Genomic DNA, 12,147 nt, shown 5'->3' with positions numbered 1-12,147 from the left:
CTTTTTTTTTTTTTTGACAAGTCTTGCTGGCAGACTCAGTACTTACTTTGTAGCCCATGCTAACTTTGGACAATCCTCATGCCTCAGCCTCCCAAGTGCCTGAGAGTACAGGTGTGAACCATGGCTACCCAGTTTAACCATTATATTCTTAAGAAGGAAACTTAAAATATCAAACTGCTGACAAAACATAATAAATGTGATGAAAATATATTAAACTAGCTATTTTCTGGCCTGGCTTTAACTAGAATTCAGGTCTTGATAACAAGTCATCATTGGAGTTCAGTCAGTATTTATTTATTTAAACAAATTATTATTATTATTATTATTATTATTATTATTATTATTATTATTATTATTATTATTTGTTTCCAGACAGGATCTCATGCATCCCAGACTGGCCTTAGAGTTCAATGTTTAATAGCACATCTTTTCAGCTTTGGGGGTTTCAAAGGGTCAAACCAGGCCCAGTATCTGACTCTTGCTGCTGCCTGCCGATCTGGATGTAGAACTCTCAGTTACTTCTGCCTGTCTGCTTCCATGCTCCCTGCCATGATGATCATGGACTAACTCTCTGAAGCTGCAAGCAAGCCCCAATTACATGCTTTCTCTTATAAGGCCATGGTGTCTGTTCATAGCAATAGGACCTGTCTAAGGAATCTATATCCTACTACAGGGACACCAGGGACACTTGTACGCCCATGTTTATTGCTGCACTATACACAATAGCCGGGGAGTGGAATCAGCCTCCATGTCCATCAACTGATGAATAGATAATGAAAATGGGGTACATGCACAGAATGCCATTTTATTCAGCTGTTAAGGAAAATGTGATTATGGAATTTGCAGTTAAATAGGGGAAACGGAAAACATTATACTGAGCAAGGTAACCCAGGTCCAGAAAGGCAAATGATGTATGTTTTCCTCTCAGATGCAGGTCCTAGCCTCAAGTCTTTGGTTCCATGTATTTAACTTGGAGAACCTCGGGGAGCCAGGAAAGTAGGAAAGGGCCAGTGGGGAGTTCCATAAGGGAGGAAGGATGTTAGAAGGTTTTGTCAAATGAAGGTGGGGAAATATTGCTTGTGGAACAGTGCCAAGAGCGGATAGGGGGCTGGAGGAAGGAACAGGGCAAGGGAGTGTTACTCAAAATGATGGAAAGGAGTATGGGGGAGAAAGAAACACTAAGAAAGAAAGCATTTTTTTTTTTTAAAAAAAAAACATAAAAGGGGGCATGAAGGCAGAAGCCTTTCAAGGCCAGACTTGCTGGTTGTAGCACAGACTTGCATATGAACACCCTACCACTCGGCTACAGTTTCCCAGTAAAAAAGAGTTTTAAAGTTTTATGCTCTTGCCTCATTGTACCTGAAGTATCCCTACCGGATGACTTATGATTATTATTTTAAAACACAGGGCTGAGTCCTCTCCTGCCTTCTAGTTCTTCCGTCACTGGACAAGCTGACTTTGGATTGCAGTGGGGACTCCATTAGCCCAATGACCCTATTGTACTGTATACATACATACATACAAGATAGTCTCTGGGGTTCGGTTATTTTTTTAAAAGACACCGAATACCTGTTTCTTCTGCCTGTTAAATATTTTTGTTAAATTAAAAAACAAAACAAAACAAAAATACCGCACAGACTGACATTTCCTATCGATTCAGCGTTGAATAAGTTTAATAGGAATGCACCTGCAGAACAAGTAACAGAACCTAATCACTAACTACTGACTAGGTCATTATATTTTGATTTTTCTTAATCAGGAACGCGGAGAGAGTCAACTACCGGCACATTCCAGACGCTGCCTATGTTAACAAGTAACACAATTTCCTTTTGGTTTCCTTCACTGCTGCAAGCCAAATACGAACATGTGTGTTCATTTTCGGGCCTTGACTTCGTTTGTGAGGAATTTAACCCCACCTCCCGTCCAGAATGGAAAAACAACGCCCCCATTCCCGCCCTCCGCTACCTCCCTCTTAAGTCCTCTCCAGTTACAGAAGTTCGGATTTTTTTTTTTTTTTTCCTAGAGAGCTAGACGAAAGTCCGGCACCAAGAGAGGAGTTATAGGATCCGCTTATTTGTTCTGCTGGGACCGGGGTGAGGAAATCACAGATTGTAACTTAGTCTCCAGGGGAAGAAGAGGAATGAATTCCTAAAAACTTGAGTTGCATTGCTTGGCACCAGGTTTGATTGACAGAGACCGACTGAGCAAGAGCGAGGAGGCGGAGCTGCGGGCCGGGGGCCCCGGTTGAGACAAAGGGGCGTCAGCGGTCACCCGGAGAGGAAGGACCCTTACCGGCTGCTGCGCTCTAAGGGTGCATTTGGTGGAGTCTCTGTTTCCTTTGCGGAGGGGGAGGGCGATCGGGCGAAGCGGGCTTGGCGGGAGGCAATGGGAGGTGGAGAGGGGGTGCCGAGAGGGGCACAGGTCCGGGTGGGGGCAGTGCCATGTCACGTGGTCGTCGCTGCAAGCCTCAGGGTTGGGGCTGTTCTTCCGGGTTGGAGGCGCAGCGCCGCGGGCCGAGCCCGGGTCTGCCAGCGCGGCGGCGTGGCGTTTGCTAGCAGCCCAGGGTCGCCAGCTGTCCCGCCTGCCAGCCCGGGTGAGCCAACCGGCCCTGCGGCTCCTGGGGGCTACAGGAGAAGGCGGGCAACCAGCGCTAATCCCAAGGTCCTGCGGCGAGGGGGACCTGTCAGAGAGCAGAAGGGGGGCGGGGTCGGCAGTATCTAGCAAATGGGGTGCAAAGGCTTCTGCAGGAGACAAGCGGAGAATACCGTGCCTGGCGGGCCCTTTTATGTGTGTGTATTCGATTAGAGTGGCGTGAAAGGCAATGGGAGGGTGAATGTAGGAACAGGGTCCCGGTGGAGGGCAAGAAACGAAGTGACAGCTGTGCAGGTGCAGATCTTGAAACCTGGGGTGAGGGTGGAGGCAAGATCTGCAAAAGTTGTATACGTTTGTTTTGGCCCTAAGAGGGTTCGGAAGAGAGGTCATAGAGGACTTTCGATGGGTGGCGGACTTAGAAGAATGGCAGCTGGACTCCCCTAAGTTGTATTTGAACCTCGAGAGTGTTCACGCAGAGTGTATATAGGAATAGGTCTGAGTATAGGTCAGGGCTTAAAGGTGGTAGTGGGTGCCAGTTTCTCCAAGACTGAGAGAGGGGCTTGGACTGGCGAGGCAGGAGAGTGGAGTGGGGGTGCAGGCCTGGGCAGAGCTGGTTCAAACTTGAGAGGCACAATAACTACTGTGAAGCCAGAGCCAATGAGCTTCCACAGAAGGTTATAAATAGCCGGCCAGTTGCACGTGCCAGCGGGTGGCAGTTTAGTTGCTGAGGGAGGGGCAGCACCTGTGACAGGGGCTATGGCACCAGTGGCTTTGGGCGAGGTCATGCTGCCTGCCAGGGTAGGGTATTGTGTCCTTGCTGGTATGCCTAGCTTTTAAAAGCATGACTTTGTTTATGCTTGCAGGTGCCCTTTATTCGTCCTGCGGTGGTGTACAGTCATTAGGAAACTGTCTACAGGGATGGGGCTTATGTGCCCACTGCACCTTATTGTTTGGGCCAATATCAGTTATTTTTCCATTCTTAGCTTAGTATTCTTATTATATTTTTTAATTTTGAGACGAGGACGATCTCGGTCTGTAGGTTTGATTGGCTTAAAACTCTATGTATAGCCCAAGGCTGGCTTTGAACTTGAGTTGATCCTTCTGCCTTAAGCTCCCCAGTGATGGCATTTACAGCTACAAGCCATCACCCTTGTTCCATCCATTTTCTTTCTTTATTGTTTATTGAGAGGACAGTTTAGAATTATTCTAGTATCGGCAAGTAGTTTGTCTTCGCTGATAGGATCAGTATTTTACAAGTCTACACAAACATTTTTTTTTTCAAAGGGAAAAGTTCTGAAACTGTTGTTTCAGAAATCTATTGCAAAATGGCTCCAGGATACTCAGCCCTAGTTACTTAAGTGCGCAGTCAAAAATATTAGTTGATTTATTCTGTTTAGTGCAAGGCACTGGGCCAAAGATAATAACAGTGAGAGAAACAGCCAGTCAGGATCTTTAAGTCCTCTCCACGACCCTATGATCAGGGCATTTTGCTTTAATCCTCACAACTCTATGAGGTAGGTTTTTGCTATTATTCTGAACTTAAAATGAGGAAACCAGGTAGAGAGAAACTGGGTGATTCGAGAAGGTCACACCTCTAATAAATTGCAGAAGGGGCTTCCAACCCAGAGTTCATATTTGTACTCTTGATGCTGTCTTCTTCTGCTAGGTCAGGTGCTTGCCCTAGACTCTGGAGGGTTTTAACATTTGTTTAGTGAAGGCTGAGGATGTAGCTCAGTGGAGAAGGAGTACCTTCCTAATGAGTGTGAGGTCCTGGGTTCTGTCCTTGGCACCACACAGGCACACACATACACGCACACACATGAACGCAAGCACACACACACATGCACACACGCAAGCAAGCAAGCACACACACATCCATACACGCACATGCGTGTACACACACAGGCACACACGCACACACACTCCCCCCCCCACATCTACTGGGGAGGCAGTTTCCCTCCGTTAGGATGCTTCATGTATGCCTTAGTAAAGCAGGCATTTTATTATCTTAAACTTTGAGTTGCAAAATTATGCCAATATTGAGTCAAGGCATGAGACGTACATGGAAGATCAGGTAATCGAGAATTTTGAAGTGAAGAAAAGGGGAAAATGGACTCTTTTGGAGTAAACGTGGCCTAGCCAATGATAAGATGGTTCAGATATTTTCTGAATTGCTTTCAGAACTGTCTATATTGAAATTAGGGCAAGTGTAGTGGACTTTTCTTGCCAATAGACAACCTCCTGATCATTACTTCAAATGTTTAAGGCCTGAATAAAGTGTTCTCCCCCCCCCCCTTCTCTTAGAGATTGGGCTCCTTGTGCCAGGTGGTGGTGGTGCACACCTTTAATCCCAGCACTCGGGAAGCAGAGACAGGTGGATCTCTGTGAGTTCGAGGCTATCCTGGCCTCTAGAGCTAGTTCTAGAACAACTAAGGCTGTTACAGAGAGAAGCCCTGTCTTGAAAAAACCAAAAAAAGAAAAAAAGAAAAAAGAAAAGAAAAGAAAAAAAAAGTTCCCCATTAGGGATCTGTTCAACACCAAATTATTATTTTCCAAGAAGGCAAGATAAGGATTTTGTAGAGTTTAAAAGGACCTTAGGAAACTGCCGTTTTCTACCACTTTTATTGGTTCGTGGACTGAGTCTCAAATTAGTTCAGGTTAAAGAATCAGGAAGTGGCAGACTTGGGCAATGCAGGGCTCCATTAAGGCTGGTTTCATTGATTTGCTGGTGAAGTCTGGGGAAGTTTTGCCAACACACCAAGAACAGTGGTTGCAGGGAGATGGGAGAAGAGAAAGGGAGAAAGGGCCTCTGAGAGTCTGTTCTTGGGCCACATTTGTTGAATTAAAGGGCATCGAATTAATAAACAACCTTTGGACTGATAATTTCTATCACCAGTGTTCCCTCTCTGTGTTTTAAAGACATGTATTTAGGAAGTTGTGGTAACAGCTCTGAAATGTTAAACAAGCTAAATACTTCTCTGATGCGTGGGAGAGTGCACATAGAGCCGCACAGAGTCGGCTTAGGTCGGATGCTCCACCCCACGAGAGTCCATTGCGCGGATCAGCATAGTGGGTAATGTTAGCCAGGTTTGACTGATAGACTTTAGACCCTCTGCTTCTTCTCATTCTCGAAGCAAAGGGAAATGGAGAGGCACGTGATGAATGCCTTCTGTGTGAGCCCTGGGATCTGCCAAACAGGGCAAAGGTGGCTGAAGGTACAACCACCAAGAGAAACTTCAGCTAGCGCTGTCAGGACTGGTAATAATAAGTGGTCACATTTTGGTTCATTAAATTTTATTATAAGAATCTTGAGAAACAAAAAGGTGGTCACTGTTGAGAACCACTTTCAAAAGAATTCACAGCTCTATGTACATCTGTAGGTACAGTCTGAGGTAGTAAAGATATTATGGAATTTTTCTTTTCTTTTTTTTTCCTTTAGAGTCTTATCCATGCACATTTATTTTCTTGGGTGGGAAACATGAATATCATGTTCATTTAGGTATGGATCAGGAGATTCCACTGGCAGAGTTAAGTATTTTACTGCAGTAGATAGGATGGCGATGTGTTTTGTGATTAGTGCCTGGAAGTTTTTTTTTTTTTTAAAGGTAACTTAAGGGAAATTCAAATATAAGTTTGATTATATATAACTTTTGGAAAAATATGTTGACTTACAAGGTAACTTTGGTGTAAGATGTGGCATAGGGGCTGGAGATATGGCTCAGTGGTTAAGAGCACTGCCTGCCCTTCCAAAGGTCCTGAGTTCAGTTCCCAGCAACCACATGGTGGCTCACAACCATCTGTAATGAGATCTGGTGCCAAGGCATATATACAAACATAGCACTGTATACGTAATAAATAAATATTAAAAAAAGATGTGGCTTAGCTCTTTAGGTGTGCATATATACAAACTCTACACACACACACACACACACACACACACACACACACACACTTGTGTGACTCAGGCCTGGAATTTGATGCTGAGATTATATTCCCAATTTTAAGTCGAAAATAGATTTCAAATTTTAAATGCTGAATTCGAAACAAGTGTGACTCAGGCCTGAAATTTGATGCTGAGATTATATTCCCAATTTTAAGTCGAAAATAGATTTCAAATTTTAAATGCTGAATTCGAAACAACTTTTGAAATGTCTACAAGTAAAAGACTCGACAACCAAATTCTTTGGAGATGGCGGCACACAAATGTATCCCGGCTGCAGACCCTTGAGAAGAACAACTTATACGGTTTTTTCCTGATCAAATGACAAGGCAGCTTTCTTCTTGGCATATAAACTCTTTCTTTTCTTCCTTTTTAGTAATTCACTCTAAGGAATCAGGGACTCGGGAAGCTGTGAGCACAAAGCAGCATGGCGCATCTGCTGAAAACGGTGGTGACTGGCGGCTCATGTCCCTTCCTTAGCACCTTGGGGCCCCGGAAGGGTCTACCTGGGAAGAGAGACCTTCTGCGAGCACTTCATACTCATCGGGCCCTGTGGTGTCAGTCCCCTGGAAAGCCAGGTAAACATTTACTTCTCAGTGTGCTTCAAGTCCTTGGTGATACGTGCAAGAAAACTCATGAAATCTCATGACCCGGTATTTGTGAGTGGTCGTCATAAACAAAACAAAATGAGCATTTTTTTTTCCTTCATCTTTCCCACTTAAAGAATTTCCTGACTGCCATTGTTAATAGAGGAGATAAAAATAATGGGAAGAGAAAAGTTTAGCTGGTTGTATTTGGGAGCCCTTTTCTCATAGTAACTGTTTTTCCTTTGTTCCTACAAGGTACTGGGATGAAGAGTATTAACTGATTCTACAATAATGTTCCTTGATTTAGTAAAAAGCAATGTTCTTTCTTCAAAATCACTACTGTCTCCTCAGCGCTTACAGAACAATAGTGAAGGCTTCCCATGGCCTGTCAGGTCTTCTCTGATGGGCGAAATCTCACTTCTAGGTACAAGCCAGGAGGAGAGGAGACTCAAGGGGTCACCTTCTCAGCTGAGTCACCTCTCTTTTTGCAGCCTTCCCAAGGACTATCCAGGCACACTGTCACTCACTGGCCAGACCTAAGCATGTGGACATTTGTCAGGAAGACTTAGACATTTAGTTTTTATTCCAGATGGCGTTCTGCCTAGCTAAAAATGGCATTTAGTTCCGAAGGTGAAAGACCAGCAGGAATATTTCTTCTCCCTCTTAAGACTTGTGGGGCAGATTTCTAGTCACCGAGGAGCTCTGTTTCCTTGAATGGATTTCATGGCCACTTTCCATGTTCTCGGGTGACAAATCACTGTTGGCATCATGCCTTTCCCCAAGTTTATCTTCAGCCTGCTCTGGAAAGCCAGATCACCTTGTGGTAAAGTTGAAAAGACAGAAGCAAATGACTGTGTTGAGGGCACAAGGGCTGTCCTTGTAAGTAAATCTATGGACATTAAGATTTCTGCATTACAATATTTAACTTTTGAATTTTAATTTTCCCCATAGTATTCTTTTTTCTATAATAAAATATTAATTTCCAGGCTCCAAAGATACAGAGAAACCCTGTCTCAAAAAACAAAAAAATATGAATTTAATTATCACACTGAAATACATGAAAAGTAATCCCAGTCAGTATTCCCTTTCTTTCTTACCCCTCCCTTTTTGAGGTAGGGTATCTCTCAATGTAATCCTGACTACCCTGGGACTCTGTGTAGACCAGGCTGTTCCGGCCCTGCCTCTCTAGTACTTGGATTAAAGGTGTGTGCCACTGTGCCTAGCTTCTATTTTTTTTTATTTAGAATATTTTGAATTTTAATACTAGCCCCAGTTCCTCCCCTCTCTTTTTCATGGCTCTTCCATCTCCACCCATCCCACCTCCCACCCACTCCTCAGAGGAGGTAAGGCCTCCCTTGGGAGTCAACAAAGTCCCTGCTTCTATTTTTAGCAGTAAGCTTGTTCAAAGAATGGTCCAGAGTTCATGCGCTACATTTACTTGGTGTGTCTCTTAGGGCTTTTATGAAATATAAGAGACCTTTTCATTACTGGAGAACAGACCTAGGCCTTCAAACAGGTTGGCCAAGTACGTGACCACTTGACTACACCTTCAGCCCCTCTTCCCTACTTTTCTTCCCTTTACTTGTTGAAGAATGCAGTTCTTACTTGGTAGAATCCCCAGTGTTCCAAATTTGACAGACGGCCTTTCCTTGATTGGTTCGACTGTTTTTTTTTTTTCTCATATTTTTTCGTAACACTTAACTAGACCCAGAGGCTCTGTCAACTTAAGGGTACATTTCTGACAGGAATACCTCACTGGTAGTGTTGTATATTATTGCTTTACACTGGGAAGACCCCTTGGTCAGTGGAGGTGCTGTCCTTGTGATCCATCTGATATGAAGTTCTCATCAGCTTTTTCTCATTCAGATACTTTCAGATGCTTTGGTTGATGGTCCTTAGCTAAATCTGGGCTTTTATTAGGACTTTAGAAATGGCGAGACTCCATCACTCTTCAGTTATCAGCTGGAATTTTTCTATAAAGGAAACACAGTTTCTTGCCATCCCCATGAATAAACGCTCTTTCCTATGTCTTATCAGTTCTGCTAACAATCAGTTGGTTCCCTTGTGTATCGATTTCCTATTCCTGCTGTAACAAATGATCATGAGCCTACTGGTTTTTTAGCCTCTGGGAAACAAAGTCCAAAGGAGTTGTCACTGGGCCTCTGTCCAAATGTTTGCGATTCTGCCCGTGTCCTGGGAACCGTTGGGGAGAACTTCTCCTATACTTCTCCAGCTTCTGAGGAGCTTCTGAGTTGATCAGGCTGTGGCCCTGTCTCATCTGATAGCCTTAGTGTGGCATCTTCTCATCGTTCCTTGACTAGGACTCTTTGGCTTCCCTCCTCCACATGTAAGGACTCTGTGATTACATCATAGCGCTCCAGAATATTCTCTCTGCTGTAGGCCAAGTGATTAGCAATCTTAAGTTCATTTGTCATCATAATTTTCTTGTGTCATGTATAATGTATTCAGAGGTGATAGGGATCAGGTTGTGGATATCCTTGGGGAGCTGTTATTCTGCCCATCCAGTGTATATTCTAAGTTGAGCAATACCATTTAAAATTCTAAGTTCTTTTTTGATAATCAACATGAACTCTTGGATTATAATATCTTTGGAAGTGTACCACACCATTATTCTTTAAAAAGTTTTCATTTTATTTTCTGGTTGTTTTTGCTGACATGTATGGCCGTGCACACACGTATATTTCTGGTGCCCAGGGAGGCTAGAAGAGAACCTCCTGGAACTGGAGTTATAGACAGTTGTGACCCACCATGTAGATGTTGGGAATTGAACCCTGACCATCTAGGAGAGCGGCCTGTGCAGTTTTCCAGTCCCCATTCCCTTTGATATTCAAATCACCACATTTGCTAATGGAAGCCATTTCAGGTTGGCTCTTCTATGATTTTTTTTTTTTGAGACAGGTTCTCATTATGTAGCCCTGGCTGCCTTTGAACTTGCTATGTAGATCAAGCTGGTCTTGAACTCATAGAGGTCTACCTACTTCTGCCTCTGGAATGCTGAGATTAAAGGTTCGCACCATCACATCTGGCTCTCCTAAATACTTTTGGCTCAACTCTGCTATCTTTAGTAGCTGCCTTGGCTTTCCAAATGCGGGGCTTAGATTTGTGGCTATCAGATGAGAAATAAACTCCAGAGAAGTGCATATTTGTCTTAATTTTACACATGGATCTAAATATTTGCCATTCTCCTATTTTTATCCCTTTTCAGGTAGAAAGTAAATATTTATCTCCCTCTTCTATACTGTAAATTATTAGTGTATAGATAGTATGGGAATATAAGACTATGCTCAAATGCAGCTCTTTTCAGGTTGCCTTAATCTGTCTAAAGTCTCATTAAGTTATTCTTATTTATAAGAGTATTATTTATAATATGATTCGGTTTTTAACTGTATATTCAGTGGCAAGAATGGAATTTTTGAACTATAGTAAAGTCTATATAGTAACATACTTTAAAAAAACATGTTACTGACCGGATGTGGTGGCACACACCTTTAATCTTAGCATTCAGGAGACAGGGACAGGAGGGTTTCTGTGAGTTTGAAGCCAGCCTGGCTTACAGGGTGAGTTCCACTGACCAAGCAGGGTGGCACACACCTTTAATATTAGCACTCAGGAGGCAGGGACAGGAGGGTTTCTGTGAGTTTGAAGCCAGCCTGGCTTACAGGGTGAGTTCCAGGACAGGCAGAATTACACAAAGAAATCCTGTCTTACCCTCTTCCTACCAAAGTGTTAATGGCTTCATATTGATTAGAGCATGGGAAGACACTAATGGCCTAGAGTAAAGCTATCCTGAACTCTGCACAAAGATGTTTGTATTAGATGCTTTCTTTTAGTCTCTACGGAACAGAATCACAATCAGCTTCTATTTTGTGTTGATGATTTACTCTATGGATTCTCAGATAAAAGGGGGCCCAAGATATCTCTCACCGTTTTGGAGAAGTAGAACACATTCTGGATTTCTCAGCTATGGCTTGTCATTCTTTAAATAGTCACGATTACTGTGTCTGCCAGTGTTACCCTGGCTTCTCTTTGATGATTGTTTGATGGCTGCGTTGGCAAATAACCAGCATGCGTCCACTCTCCTAGTCTCTCTCTGTGGCTTCTCTGTTTAAAACCTCCCAGGAGAGAGCATGATTGGGTAGAAACTTTAGTTCCTTCTCGGTTTCTGTGATAAAACACCACATCCAAGAGCAGCTTGGGGAGGAAAGGGTTTATTTCGGCTTACAACCTTCAGGCCACATTCCATTACTGAGAGAAGTCAGGGTAGGAATTCAAGGTAAGGACCTGGAGGCAGGAGCTGAAGCAAGCTTATTGGCTGCTCCTTGTGGTTGCTCTGCTATGCAGGATGATCTGCTCAGGGGTGGTACTGCCCCCAGTGAGCTGGGCCCATCCACATCAATCATTAATCAAGAAATGCTCTGCAGCCTTATGCACAGGCAAATCTTTGGAGGCATTTTCTCAATTTTTCTTCCCAAATGTTCTATCTTGTGTCAAGTTGACATAAAACTAGCCAACATAGTAGGTTAATCACTGGCCAACATGGACTGTCCTGAACCCACAATTCCTCTGTAAGTCTTATCATAGGCAGAGGCTGCTGGCTTCTCTCATGTCTGGCATGTAGATGTTTATCTTTGACCTGGTTGCTGGCTTCTTGCCTAATCAGTTGCTGCTAGAGTCTCAAGATCCAGCGCTTGGAAATCTATGGGAAGTTTCCTCTGGCCAAATTGCCAGGAAAGGGACTTGGGATATGGTAGCCTTTAAAGGATCTATTGTAGAGCTATTCTTCAACAATTTGTTTCTGTCTTTACTAAAGGTCAGGATAGGAAGACTGTAACCCCAGAGGGTGGAGGGAGGCTGGCATGTGGTGTGATTTCTCAACTCAGGTATTTTTCTCTTAGGAATAGAGCAAGCTTATCATGTGCCTTAGAGAGAGGCATTCAATTAAATGAAATATCTCATGCATTCAGGATGGCTTGTACAAAAATTTATCACTTTCAGAAAAGGTAAATG

General features: G+C 43.5%; 1 protein-coding gene across 4 annotated transcripts in view; it reads left to right on the top strand.

Moving 5' to 3' along the window:
• Nucleotides 1-1,957: 1,957 nt before the first annotated feature.
• Nnt (nicotinamide nucleotide transhydrogenase) overlaps nucleotides 1,958-12,147 on the top strand; it is an 87,792-nt gene continuing 77,602 nt past the window's right edge. The window contains exons 1-2 of one of the 4 annotated variants that reach the window (XM_048443066.3): nucleotides 1,958-2,093; nucleotides 6,909-7,110. In XM_048443066.3, coding sequence (XP_048299023.3) covers nucleotides 6,960-7,110 — 151 coding nt within the window. In that variant the 5' untranslated portion in view covers nucleotides 1,958-2,093; nucleotides 6,909-6,959. The other 3 variants (XM_048443064.3, XM_048443065.3, XM_048443067.3) reach the window with 3 other exon arrangements.

This window comes from Myodes glareolus, chromosome 15 (assembly GCF_982192425.1).
Source record: "Myodes glareolus chromosome 15, mMyoGla1.1, whole genome shotgun sequence".
Lineage (NCBI taxonomy): Eukaryota > Metazoa > Chordata > Mammalia > Rodentia > Cricetidae > Myodes > Myodes glareolus.
Note: the sequence above shows the minus strand (reverse complement) of the source record. Positions and strands in the feature narration are given on the sequence as shown.